Source organism: Podarcis muralis, chromosome 15, assembly GCF_964188315.1.
Source record: "Podarcis muralis chromosome 15, rPodMur119.hap1.1, whole genome shotgun sequence".
NCBI classification, from domain to species: Eukaryota; Metazoa; Chordata; class Lepidosauria; order Squamata; family Lacertidae; genus Podarcis; species Podarcis muralis.
The window spans coordinates 39,913,890-39,927,220 of NC_135669.1; the positions used below are offsets into that span (position 1 = coordinate 39,913,890).

General features: G+C 46.7%; 1 protein-coding gene across 1 annotated transcript in view; it reads left to right on the forward strand.

Annotated features, from left to right (window-relative positions):
* Positions 1 to 13,331, forward strand: part of BCAS3 (BCAS3 microtubule associated cell migration factor) — a 457,979-nt gene that overhangs the window by 139,175 nt on the left and 305,473 nt on the right. Inside the window, 1 exon segment of the mRNA XM_077919460.1 lies at positions 5,596 to 5,860. Coding sequence (XP_077775586.1) covers positions 5,596 to 5,860 — 265 coding nt within the window.

The window sequence follows — 13,331 nt, forward strand, 5'->3', positions numbered from 1 at the left end:
CTGGTAAGAAGCTATAAACAGGTGGTGGCAGCGATAAACAGTCTTCCCCTCTATCAGCAAGATCAGATGGTGACTGATGACAGACATGGGGCCCAAACAGGGCCGCTGAAAAACAAGAGGGGGAGAGGAAAGTTCATTTCTAAAAGGAATTAGTTCCAGTTCCAATTCACCCTCTCCAAAAAAGAATGAATGCCATTTCAGTTCAATTCACAATTCATTCACGCGGTCCATTCATGCCCTCCGCCCAAATCTTCAGAATTTTACAAGATGCTCTGCTGAAGTATAAAATATACTTAAGAAGACTAAGAAAACATCAAAATACACAGAGTGTAACTTCTTTTTATTCCCCCCCCCCATAATTGCGAATTGTGGGGTTTCTTACAGCTCATAGGAGCCTAGAAGAAAGCACAGAAATCATGCAAAGAAGCACTTTTGCTAAGATGGGAGGATAAACAACATTCTGCTATTGTAATTATGATAATTCCTTTTAGTAGAAGTTGCCAATCCATTGGCAAGAAGCTGCTTAGGGGGAGGCAAAGCGAACCCAGGGCTCATCCGCACAGGTCCATGCTTTAAAGCTCCATGTCCGAGCACTTTCTCTTTTTTTGCCCTGGCGTTTCCCCCGCGAAAACCCTCTCTTTGAATCAGAGCAAATGGCAACCATGAAAAACCCGAAAGCACAGGCCAGACAGTAAGTATGGATGAACCCCCAGTTGTGCAGAGGCACGGCAGCCACTCTCCTGTATGAGTGGGGGTTTTGTTTTTTAGGGGCCTTTAACAAGTCACACCCTAATCCTAAGCCACTTTTTCAGTATTTCTTACTTCTTAGGTAAGGTTGTTTAGGGTTGTAGCCCCAATTTATACTCTTACCCAAGAGCCAGATGGCTTAACCAGGCCCCAGTCCTTGCAAAGCCTGGGCTGTCATTGCCAAGCAGTGACTCCACAATATGTTTCTCATTTAGCTGCCATACATTTAAAGTATGTCTTGTGAGTTTTAGGAGAAATGTCTGCATTTTCTTTTTTTAATAGAAAAGTTTCATAATGTCTTTGGTGGTGTGGCATGGCTTCAGAGCCCATAGAATTGACTCACTTCTTTAGCTTGGCCAAATAATTTTGGGCTCACCAATCATAAAGAGGGGTGTCCCTGTTTGCCTCTCTCAGGGGCTGGAGGCTGTTTCCCCCTAAATAACCCTCTGCTGAAAAACCAGAAAGTGCTGGCAGTGTTGCTAAGGTTGTCCTCATTGTCTGCCACCAGGTTGGGTTTTCTATATGAGAAATGGGGCAATTTAGCTGCAGGAATCTTAGGACATATCTATATGACCACATCCTCCAACATGGCACAGTTATTTCACAGAACTCAATTTGAGACACTTTTCCTCTGGAAAGATCTCTGCTGTTTGAAATCCGAGTAGCTTTCCACTACGCTGGGGCATGTGTCTAATGTGTGAGATTGTCAAATGTTAAGATGATTTTGTTTTCTTTCAAACCCCCCCCCCCCCCAAATTGTTGTTATTCACTTTCTTCATTTCTGTCCTGGCAGTCTAGAAAGCCTCTTCCTTGCTGTTCCCTTTCCTAATCCTAGGTGAAACTTTTTTTTATCAAAGATGGTTGATTTACTAGTGCGCTTGTAAATAAATGAGCTTTGTGATCCATGCATCAGCAGTGGGGGAGATAGAGGGGAAATATCTGGCCAGCTATCATGAGTCCTGGGGAGACATCTTGGTGGAATTGGAAGGAATGGGAAGAGAATGTGGATTTGGAGGAATTAGATACTTGGCGTAAATCGGAATCCAGTGAAGGGGCCAAGCGGACTGTTGGAGATATAGCCTCCTTGGTGCCATCTGGCATTCTGAGCGCCACATCGTAGCAGACTGACCCTGCTGACTCTGACTCTGTTACCAAGGACATAGGGACAGAGCCGTCTTTCCTATTGGGCTTACTGGCGCATTGCGCCAGGGCGCTGGCCTCTCAGGGCTGCCCCAGTGAGTGGGGGAGCTACATGGCTTTGCCGGCGGCCTCCCCTTTCCTTGCATGCCGCTCAGCTGTGCCCCGCCAACTATATGGCTGGCGGGTGTGCAGCTTCGTTCCCAAGCCTCTGCAGGAGGAGAGCGATTCCCGCAGAGGCTTGGGAAAAGGTCGACAACTCTGGGAAATGGGGAGCGGGGCGGAGGGATCTTTACACCACAGTGCCGGATGTGCTTAAGATGGCCCTGCATAGGGATGACTGTGCCGGCACAAACAGATTCAGCAAACCCATCCTATTCTGAGGAGCTCCCATTTGCTTGCCCAGTCCCATGGCTTGGATATCCATCTGTGCCCACCCTTCTCTTCAAAAGATCCAGGGGTGGATCTCAGGTCTTGTGACAAAGTCTCAGCTCACACCTGGCCATGAATTTAACTTGTTGTGCTTCCTCTTAACCTGACCTATGCATTCAAGCCTTTGACAGAAACTGAGTTGGGTGTCTGACTGCTGCATCCTTCTGCAGGGGGCCAGGGCACCAGCAACGATGCGGAGAGGTTGATCATTTCACACATACTACTACTAACACTGAATCACAGCAGCTCTCCAGGTTTCAGGAAGGGGGTCTTTTCCTGGTCCTACCTGGAGATACTGGGGGTTGAACCTGGAGCCTTTTGCATGCACAACACATGCTCTCTCACTGAGCTATTGGGCAGATCTGCACTCTGCACATTTGATGGCACATTTGATGGACATTTAACTTCCCACAAAGAATTCTGGGATCCCGAGTTTCCTCCTCACGAGAGCTACAGTTCCCAGCACCCTTAACAAACTACAGTTCCCAGAATTTTTTGTGGGAAAGTGTCACTTGCTTTAAATATGCTCTGAATGTGTGTGGTGTATGCTCAGGTGTATGGTGTGGCTCTGCCCACAATCCTCCTCCAATTTTTTTTTTTTTTTTTTGGTCTGGAAAATGTCATATAAGCTACATACAAAGCATAAAACAATCCAGCAAAAATTTCTGAGTGCATCTCATTTTTATTATTTATTTAAAGCAGGTGTGGGGGATCTCCCTCCCTCCAGATGTTGCTCGACTACAACTCCCATCATTCTTGACCATTGGCTGTGCTGACTGGGGCGGTAGTCCAGCAACATCTGGGGAGACGCAGCCTTTTCCACCCCAATTTAAGGTGTTTATACCCCACCATTTAGCAATACAAATCAGTTCTCAAGCAGTCCCTGCACTCAGGCTCATAATCTGAAAAGATATGAAACATGAGGAAAAAGGAATGGGTGAGAGGAGGGGAAAGCAAACCTCAAGCACAAATTCACTGACAGCCAGTGTCAGAGGTGGTTCTCCTTGTCATGCCTTTGGGTAACTATATCTAGTAAAAACAGTGGTTTAACTGAGATAGATACACAGCCCAAAGTGGTGGAAAAGTCACCAGTAGAGTAATCATGTGTACAACCTGCCCCCTTGCTATTTTCCATCTACGTTCCAAATTTTCCAGAACAGGTTATGATTTCACATGGTATACCCTGAGTAACGATCAGCTTTCATTTTCAAACTGTTGGCTTTGGATTATTGGCAACTGTTACGCACCCAAATTTAGAAGTAAATTTCAGAGTTCCTCCTCCTTAAAGGCCTTGTCTTTAAACGTTTAAACACAAACCACATCCAAAACTTTGGCACGGATCTGTCATTTTTGCTGGCGATTATTTACCTCTCATTTTTCATGTTTCCCCAGGATGAAAAATGAGCAAGCAACTAATGTGTATCTTGCCTCCCGTAAAAACAACAACAGCTCAGCTCTCAGGGCCAAATTCAATTAAAAAATTACACCAGACTCCTGTGGGTTTGTTTGTTTTTTAGCAATTCCGCACCACCACCACCTCAGCCCCCTGGCACAACAATTTTGCTTTATTGAACTGGGCTCTTGATTTAGCTGGAAAACATTTTGAGCAATGATCAAGGTATTGAGTTGCTTGATGTAATATTAAATTCATAGCAAAAATTCCTGGGTTTGCATTAACAGGAAAATCAAACTTTTGACCCCAGAATTTGAACTCTAACTCTTGACCTCCTCCTGAGCCCATTGCTCCTTATTAATAATGCTTTTATTATATTTCACAAAATTTATTCCGCCTTTGCTAATATTTTGGAGGGAAAAGTACACTGTGTGCAGAACTCAAGTCCTCCTGTTCTTCCAGCCTTTCATATCTCTCCTCTGGTGTTTAGCATGTTAGCAGTCATTTCCTATGCACTTCCAAGCACATTTTCCACTAGCCCTGCTGACTGGACTGATAGAAGTTAATAATAATAATAATAATAATAATAATAATAATAATAATAATTTTTATTTATATCCCGCCCTCCCCAGCCGAAGCCGGGCTCAGGGCGGCTAACAACAATAAAACAGTACAAAAGTACAGCATAAACAACACTCTAAAACCATTCATTATAAAATTAATTAATTCAAGCCACTGGCAACCATTGGGCCAGAGCTCCGCGAAGATTGCCGAGGGAGGGAGTCAGGCTGTGCCCTGGCCAAAGGCCTGGTGGAACAGCTCTGTCTTGCAGGCCCTGCGGAAAGATGTCAAGTCCCGCAGGGCCCTGGTCTCTTGTGACAGAGTGTTCCACCAGATCGGAGCCACAGCCGGAAAAGCCCTGGCTCTGGTTGAGGCCAGCCTAACTTCTCTGTGGCCTGGGACCTTCAAGATGTTTTTATTTGAAGACCGTAAGGTCCTCCATGGGACATACCAGGAGAGGCGGTCCCGTAGGTACGAGGGCCCTAGGCCATATAGGGCTTTAAACGTTAAAACCAGCACCTTAAACCTGATCCTGTACTCCACTGGGAGCCAGTGCAGCTGGTATAGCACCGGGTGAATGTGATCTCGCAGCAAAGACCTCGTAAGGAGTCTCGCTGCAGCATAATAACAAATAACATCCTCAGGGCAACAGTTTAAAACCTTAGCACTCCTTCTAAACCCAGTTGTTAGATTAGGTTTTTAGACAAATTAATAGAAGATAAGACTTCAGCAGCTACGAACTCGGATGGCTATGTTCTGTTAGAGGCAATATGCCTCTGAATATCGGTTGCTGGGAATCACAGGTGAGGAGAATGCAGGTGAGCTTGGGTCCTGCTAGCAGGCTTCCTATAGGCATCTGGTTGACCACAGTTGAAACTAGGATGCTGGACTAGATGGGCCATCCTTGGAAATTTGCATTCTTCAAAGTTTGTGATGCCTCTCTCCAACCTAAAATGTACAAGAATGCATTGTGTTAGGGGATATTGCTTGTTAAATTGCATACACTGGGCAAAATTGCATTTAAATTCATATATAAAAATGTACATACAAAATTTCTATGTTGTTGTTTTTTAATGCAAATTGATGTAAAAGTGGGGCAAACTGAGAAACCAGCATTGACAGAGTTGTCCATCCCTAAAGGAAATATTAAAATATTGCAGGTTGCCCTTAGCCTTTAGAATTGGGCAAGGCTATCAAGCGAATAACTAGAGTTAACCTCCATGCATTTGCCTGATTCTTTCCATTCTGGAAGTCAGGCTGATTTCTTGACACCGATTACAGCTCCTCAAATGATACCACTTGATTTCTCCCACCCTCCACTCCAGGTGCAGGACATTTCCTTCAGCCACGACTGCCGCTGGGTGGTGGTCAGCACTCTTCGGGGCACCTCCCATGTCTTCCCCATCAACCCGTATGGAGGGCAGCCCTGCGTCCGCACACACATGTCGCCAAGGGTTGTCAACCGAATGAGCCGCTTCCAGAAGAGCGCTGGGCTGGAGGAGATTGAGCAGGAGCTGACGACCAAACAAGGAGGTCGCTGTAGTCCCGTCCCAGGGCTATCCAGCAGCCCGTCTGGCTCCCCTCTTCACGGTAAGCGTTGGCTTTTCCTTTTCAATTGTCTAGCAGGAGTTGAAAACAAAACTGCCCTTTTACAAATCTGTGGTGGGTTCACATTTGGAATACAGTGGTACCTCGGGTGACAGGCGCTTCAGGTTGCAGACGCTTCAGGTTACAGACGCTTCAGGTTACAGACTCCGTTATCCCAGAAATAGTACCTTGGGTTAAGAACTTTGCTTCAGGATGAGAACAGAAATCGCATGGCAGCGGCAGCGGGAGGCCCCATTAGCTAAAGTGGTGCTTCAGGTTAAGAACAGTTTCAGGTTAAGAACAGACCTCCAGAACGAATTAAGTTCTTAACCCGAGGTACCACTGTACTGTGTACAGTTCTTGGTTGCCTCACCTCGAAAAGGATATTGTACAGTTGGAAGAGGTTCAGAAAAGGGCAACCAAAAGTATCCAAGGGATGGAATTTCTCCCTTATTAGGGGAGGTTGAAGCATTTTTAATTCAGAGAAAAGGTAAGTTAGGGATAACATGATAAAAGGTCATAAAATTGTACATGTCATGGAGAAAGTGTGTAGAGAAGAGTTTTTCTCCCTCTCTCATAATACTAGAATTCGTGGATGCCCAATGAAGCTGAAAGATTGTGCACAAGAACACTCTCCCCTCCTGTGGTTTCCAGCAACTGGTATTCAGAAGCATGACTTCCTCTGACCAAGGAGGCAGAGCCTAGCCATCATGCCCGGTGGCCATCACTGCCTCCAGTGGGAACAAGTTCCATAGTTTAACTATGCAATGTGTGAAGAAGTACCAGTTGCTGGAAACCACAGGAGGGGAGAGGGGAGAAACCACAGGAGGGGAGAGTGTTCTTGTGCTTGGGGCCTTCTTGCAGGTTTCTCACAGACATCTGGCTGGCCATTGTGAAAACAGGATGCTGGACCAGGTGGACCATTGGCGTGCTATAGTAGGGCTCTCCTTATGTTCTAATGTTAGAAAGAGAACTTAGTACCTTCCAGATGTTGTTAGACCCCAACTCTCTGACCATTTACCATGCTGGTCGGGACTGACGGGAGTTGAGGTAGCCACAGGCTTCCACCCCCTGTGCTACAGCAAGGTATGCAGAAGATAGAGCAGGAAAGATGGGTGCTTTTCATATGCAGGTTAAAAATAATTTAAAAGGTTTTAGAGCTTGATCATCTCATGTTTTATTTCATAGACCTCCCAAGGTGTTCTGCTCTGTGTTTCAATGGGGTTTTTTTTTTAAACCTGGCAATCATATTGTTGGTTGGTCAAGGGTAGGCGGAGAGCAACATCTGGCCATTCTGAAGACAAATATTTATTGTTTTGCGAGGAAATGTGAAAGCCAGCTCAAGATGAAAGATGAGCTGAAATGAAAAGTTGGGTTTGTTGTCATTGTCGCTGATCTCTTTCACAGTAGTGCAGTTGGAGAGCAGTTGTTCCAAGAGGAAAGTTGTTTCCACAGAGCCTTTGCCTAATGCAGCTCCTAACTCTAGGGCAGGAAGCCTGTGGACCTCTGGAAGCTGCTATTCATAGTCCAACACTCTCTGTGAGAACAGGATGCTGGGCCACTGGTCTGATCCAGAATGTCTCTTCTGATGTTCTCAGGAGGTCTAGTTGGTTGACCTTAATGCTCTACTATTTATGAAGCATCTTGAAGCAATTTCACAGTACAGTAAACACACATATAAAACCATTGAGTATATAAAAACAGTTTCAAATTCAATGCGATACCAAATGGGATAAGGATCTCCACTTAGAAGGCTTTTTGGAAGAGGAAAGCCTTCAAGAGATGCCAGAAAGGCAATAGAGACGGCGCCTGCCTGTTATGTCAAGGGAGGGATGTTCCAGTGAAAAGGTTCAATCCTCGGTATCTCCACATATGGCTGGGAAAGACTCCTTGCTCCGAAAACCTGGAGAGCCACTGCTTATCAGTGTAGGCAAAGCTGAGCTAGGTGGACCTGCAGTCTGGCTTCATATAAGGCAGCTTCCTCGATTCTTTCTTGTGTGATTAAGAGTAGGCCTTGGTTGTTGAGTCATTGGCCATGCTAAGGCATCCATTTTCTGATTGCTTCCTCATCTTGGCAAGGTGGCCAGTGAGGTCTGTACCACCCAGCTTCTCCTGAGATAGAACATTACTTTGCTCCTTGCATTACAATGCAGCGGTCGAGTGTGGCATGCTTGGAACAGACACCAGATTGCTGTAAACCATTATTATAACACATCCAATCATTTTTAACTACTGACATCATATAGAGAACAGGAAGGAGCGATCAACGTCTGCAGCTTTCATCCATTGGTGTCTGCTTTTTGTCAAGGGGGAAACTACAGTAAGTTGTCGCCTTTATAGGTTTTCCAAACACGTTTGAAGCTCTTTCTTTGTAAATAGAAAGGAGTGTTTGATGCTCAAGAAGCATCGGAGAGGTTTCATTTGGTTTTGATTAGCAGCACGACCAAAAATTTCAGGAGTCGGCGGATGGGTTTTTGTTCCTTCCCCAAACCTAGTGGAAGCTTTGAAGGATTTTTTTTTTTAAGTGTGGGTTTTTTTTTAAAGTGACAAGTCAAAACGAAACACCTTGATTTTTGGAGGGTATCGCAGTGCATCGTAGTTGAGGAAAATAGCTTATTTATTAAAGCCGTGAGTCCTCATCACCTCCAGCCACCTCCAGTTCATGCCATTTGATGGTGCATATCCTTGTGGCTGTGTTCCACCTCCCCTGTGGGAGGAAGCCTGCCTCCGAAATGCCAACTGCTGGGATTCATGAGTGAGGCGAGTGCTGTTGCATGAGGTCCTGCTTGTGAGCTTACCATTGGAGCAGGGGTTCCCAAACTGGTCCGCAGACCACCGCAAGCTTCGTCCAGGTGGTCTGTGATTTAAAAATACAGTGGTGCCCCGCAAGACGAATGCCTCGCAAGATGAAAAACTCGCTAGACGAAAGAGTTTTCCGTTTTTTGAGTCGTTCCGCAAGAGGAATTTCCCTATGGGCTTGCTTCGCAAGACGAAACTTCTTGCGAGTTCTTGCGAGTTTGTTTCCTTTTTCTTAAAGCCGCTAAGCCGTTAATAGCCGCTAAGCCGTTAATAGCCGCTAATAGCCGCTAAGCCGCTAATAGCCGTGCTTCGCAAGACGAAAAAAACGCAAGACGAAGAGACTCGTGGAACGGATTAATTTCGTCTTGCGAGGCACCACTGTACACTTTAAAAACTTGCAGCATCTAGCACAATTACAATTGCTGCAACAGGAAAAAAACACGAAATGGTCTGTCGGGAACCTCAGCAAGTTTCAAGTTGTCCTTGGGTGGGAGGAAAGTTAGCGCATCAGGGCATCTGGTTGGCCACTGTGAGAACTGTCCCATTTGTTCTTACTCACCTCTTCCTGTTCTGTTATCAGTTACTGATCCATAAGTGACCTCTTCTCTTTCCCCATGATTGTGAGAAAGAGAAACTGGGTGAGATGAGAAGGGTCCATTTACGCAAGATCGGAAAACCCCTAGGTCCAAAGGATATGAGATACCAGGGACAAGCAATGGTCCTGGCCTTCCTACTTAGATTGGGCTAGATGTTTTTAGAAACAGGATGCCAGACTAAGTGGGCCTAGACTTTGCTCTGATCCAGCAAGGAAGTCCCCATGTTCTTATTACTCATGATCATTGGGAATCAAATCTCCTTGTTCTGACGCTGTCTACCTTTGACTGCCAGCCCCTGGGGATGGAGCACAGACCACCGTCTTCCTGCCCTGCTCATGGGCTTCCTGGAGCCATCTGGCTGGTCATGGTGGAAAACAGGATGCTTGGGCTTGATGAGACTTTGGCAGGGATTATTTTATGAACTTCAGCTGCTGCAAATGTCCTGGTTGCATTGGGCCTCTGTCAGCACTTAACAGCTCCCCTAGCATGTAGCTTGCCACCCTTCAAGACCTGTGAACCTCATCCATAGGGCAGAAGCAGCCCATGTGGTTTTCTCCAGATGCTGGCTGGGACTGCTGGGAGTTGGAGTCCAGCAACACCTGGAAGGCACCCAGCTGGTTCTTCTTGCTTTGCGAGGAAGGGTGGCGAACATTTTTCAGATGGCAGGCTATATTCCCGGTGGGCCACATACTAGTGGTGACTGGGGGAATGGGTGGACTGTACCTTTGTACAATAGGTTTGTTGCTGCACACCCTTCCTCTGTCCTCCATCTAGGCAAGTGAGTCCAGGTAGGCAACAACACTCAAGGATGCCACAAATTGGCCTGGCAAGGGGTGTAGCCTGGGAGAGTTCCCAGGAAGGGCTCATTTAGCCCTTGGCCCTGATATTCCCCACCCTTGCTCTAGGGACACGGAAGAAACATGCCCACCCAAAATGGTTTTTTATCCTTCCTTCTGACTTTTATCTTTCAAATGCATTCGGCGCAGCAGAGAAGAAAATCTGTTTATGGTTTATTCTGGTCCGAAATTGTTTACTCGTGCAATGTAAACCTTTTTATCAGAGTGGGGAGCCGTCCTCACAGGGAATGACTCACTCTTGGCTCCTGCCAGGTTTGCTGTCTTTGAGCAGGAAGGCAGGAAGGGAAATGGTTAAGAAGCATCAGACAAGGGGATAATTTCCTTTGCACCTGTTATACGGTTTCTCTTTTGTTGCTTAGGTTATTTTATCTGCCAGCCCCATCCTATTGTATATTTTTGGTCCTTCGGTAGAGCTGCCAAGCTTGTTTCGCCAGTGATCTCAGTCCCAAGTTGAGCATCCTTCTATGGGGTTTCGCTGTTTCCTGGAACGACGTGGTGCCACCGAGTTACATCAGGGGACGAACAAAATTAGGCTGCAATGACCTTTCAGTTTCAGTTTTTAAGCAGTGAGGTGACAGTGAACTGGCATGACAAACAGGCATTTTTATGGGGTTTGATGTTTTGCCCCCTTGAAAAATTGATGAGAGGAAGACATACCACTATCACTCCCAAAATGCAGACATGATGAATAATTGGTGGCAATTTGACTTTCCCATTTTTAGTTTTGTTGTCCCACAACCTTTAAAATGGAGGGTGGGATATATGTGGTCTAAAATGAAATCTTTCTTTCTTTCTTTCTTTCTTTCTTTCTTTCTTTCTTTCTTTCTTTCTTTCTCCAGAATCATAGAATCATAGCAAATTACCTTGCTCTGACTCAGGCCACTGGTCCAGCTTGCTCAGTATTATCTACACTGATAAATAGCGGCTCTCCAAGGTTCAAGCAAGGAGCCTCCCCCAGGCCTACCAGGGGACACTGCCAGGGCTTGAACCAGGAACCTTCTGCATGCAAAGCAGATGCTCTGCCGCTGAGCTGCGGCCTTTGCTCTCTACAGCGGATGAGGCTGCTCTTTGTTGTCTCTGAATCACTACGATTAGTTTGTTCAATCGCTCTCAGTGCAGAGAGGCAGGGAAATGTGTCCCCAACCCCAGCTGAAATATTTTTGAATTTCAAAACCTAGAAGAAGGTTGGGTAGGCCTTAATAAGTTGGTTTTCTACATTATGCCTTCGAATCATAGAACCGTAGAGTTGGGAGGGAATACGAGGGCCATCTGGTCCAGCCCCTCAGTGTAGAACACTTTTGCCCAATGTGGAGCTCGAACCCACAGCCCTGAGATTAAGAGTCTCATGCTTTACTGACTGAGCCTTGTCTATAATAGATCACTTTCATTTAAGGTTTGTGGCAGGATCGGGAAGACCCAACCAGTTTATTGGACTTTTAAACCAGCTATTCACAATCTATGGTCCTGAGAAAGGAATGAATTAAGTAACTGAAGGTTCTTGTGAGTCCAGGGTGCATGCTACTCACAGAGCAGGCTGCCCACTGCATCTCTGAATGAGTCACTGCTCATCCAGGGAGAGGGTAGAGCACGTTCAGAACACTGAATGCCCCAGTTTCAGTCCCCAGCACCTCTAGGTAAGGCTGGGAAAGGCCCTTGCCTGAGCTCTGGAGAGTCTCTTCCAGCCGCTGTAGATGATACTGACTTAGATGAACTAAACAATCAGCCTGTAGATAAGGTTGTCTGTTGTGTCTCTACCTGAGTCCCTGCCCTTTCAGTCAGGGGCAGTGGATGTCATGCGGGGGGGGGGGGGATTTGGCTGCAGAGAAATGAGCTCTAGCCCAGTATTGTCTACTCCAGCTGGTAGCAGCTCTCCAGAGTTTCAGGCGGGGGACATTCCCATACCTACCTGGAGATGCCGGGGTTTGGATCTTGGCCCTTCTGTATGCGAAGCAGACGTTTCACCACTGAGCTACAGCCTTGTGACCATACCGAATGTGCTAAAGTCCACGGTGGGTTCTCTCTCCCCCCCCCCATCGAAATAAAGTAGTCAGTTGAAGTGCACTCCTCTCCCCCATCAATAAAGTGTTTTTTGACCCTAAGAAACTCTGACTTGAGCCTCCTGCGGGGTTGCAGAATAACATATGTCACATTGCAATGTTTCCCTGAAAATCGGGGGTGGGGGGTGGGAGTGAGAGAGACCAAGCATTTTCATCCGCAGCCTTTTACTGTCTGTGCGTAAGAGTTGCATCGCAAGGGAGAAAATGAGGACAGAATCCAGAGGTTTGATAAATATACACATCTCAGAATGCCTGAAATGTGTCCCTGTCACTGTGCCCGATTTCCTCTCCTCTCCTAGCAGGGTTCTTATGGGAAAGCAGACTTGAAAGACGTGACGGCTCCCGTTCCCCCTTCCTGAGAAGCAGATTGGCTTCCTTTAAGTAACACTCACTTAAGAAACCACCTTTTAGAGCACGGCGGACCTAAAATAGTCCTTGCGAAAATGAGCTGGAGCATAACATGAAGCACTGGAGGGCAGTTCCCGTCCAAATTACATTTAATATCCGAGCCTGTAAACAAGAGAGCCTGTCGGCCGAGCTGTCTGCGTGCCTCTGTCTCCAGTCCACCCCTTTTTCTCTTTCATTTTATCTCCTGTCGTGTTGACTGGTGGTTCTAGATGCAGGCCTTAAAACATTCAAATCGGTTTTGCTGCGTCTGACGGCAACCACAGTCCAGCTTTGATCAGAGCTGCTGTAAGGATGCCCCCCCCCCCCGCCGCCGCTTTTACCCATCATCCAGAAATGATGAGAGATCTGCATCCTCTGGGTTGGATGATGTAGAAGAGGGTGGCAAGGGCTCCTTCCTACTCCGGGTGGTATGATATGTGTGTTGACAGAGTCTAAGCCTTCCTCGGGCCAACACTGGGGTACCCCTGTCATGACACCTCCTTTCCCTTAGTTAAAAGGTAAAGGTACCCCTGACTGTTAGGTCCAGTCGCGGATGACTCTGGGGTTGCATGCTCATCTCGCTCTATAGGCCAAGGGAGCTGGCATTTGTCTGCAGACAGCTTCCGGGTCATGTGGCCAGCATGACTAAACTGCTTCTGGCGAACCAGAGCAGCGCACGGAAACGCCGTTTACCTTCCCGCCGCAGCGGTACCTATTTATCTACTTGCACTTTGACGTGCTTTTGAACTGCTAGGTGGGCAGGAGCTGGGACCGAGCA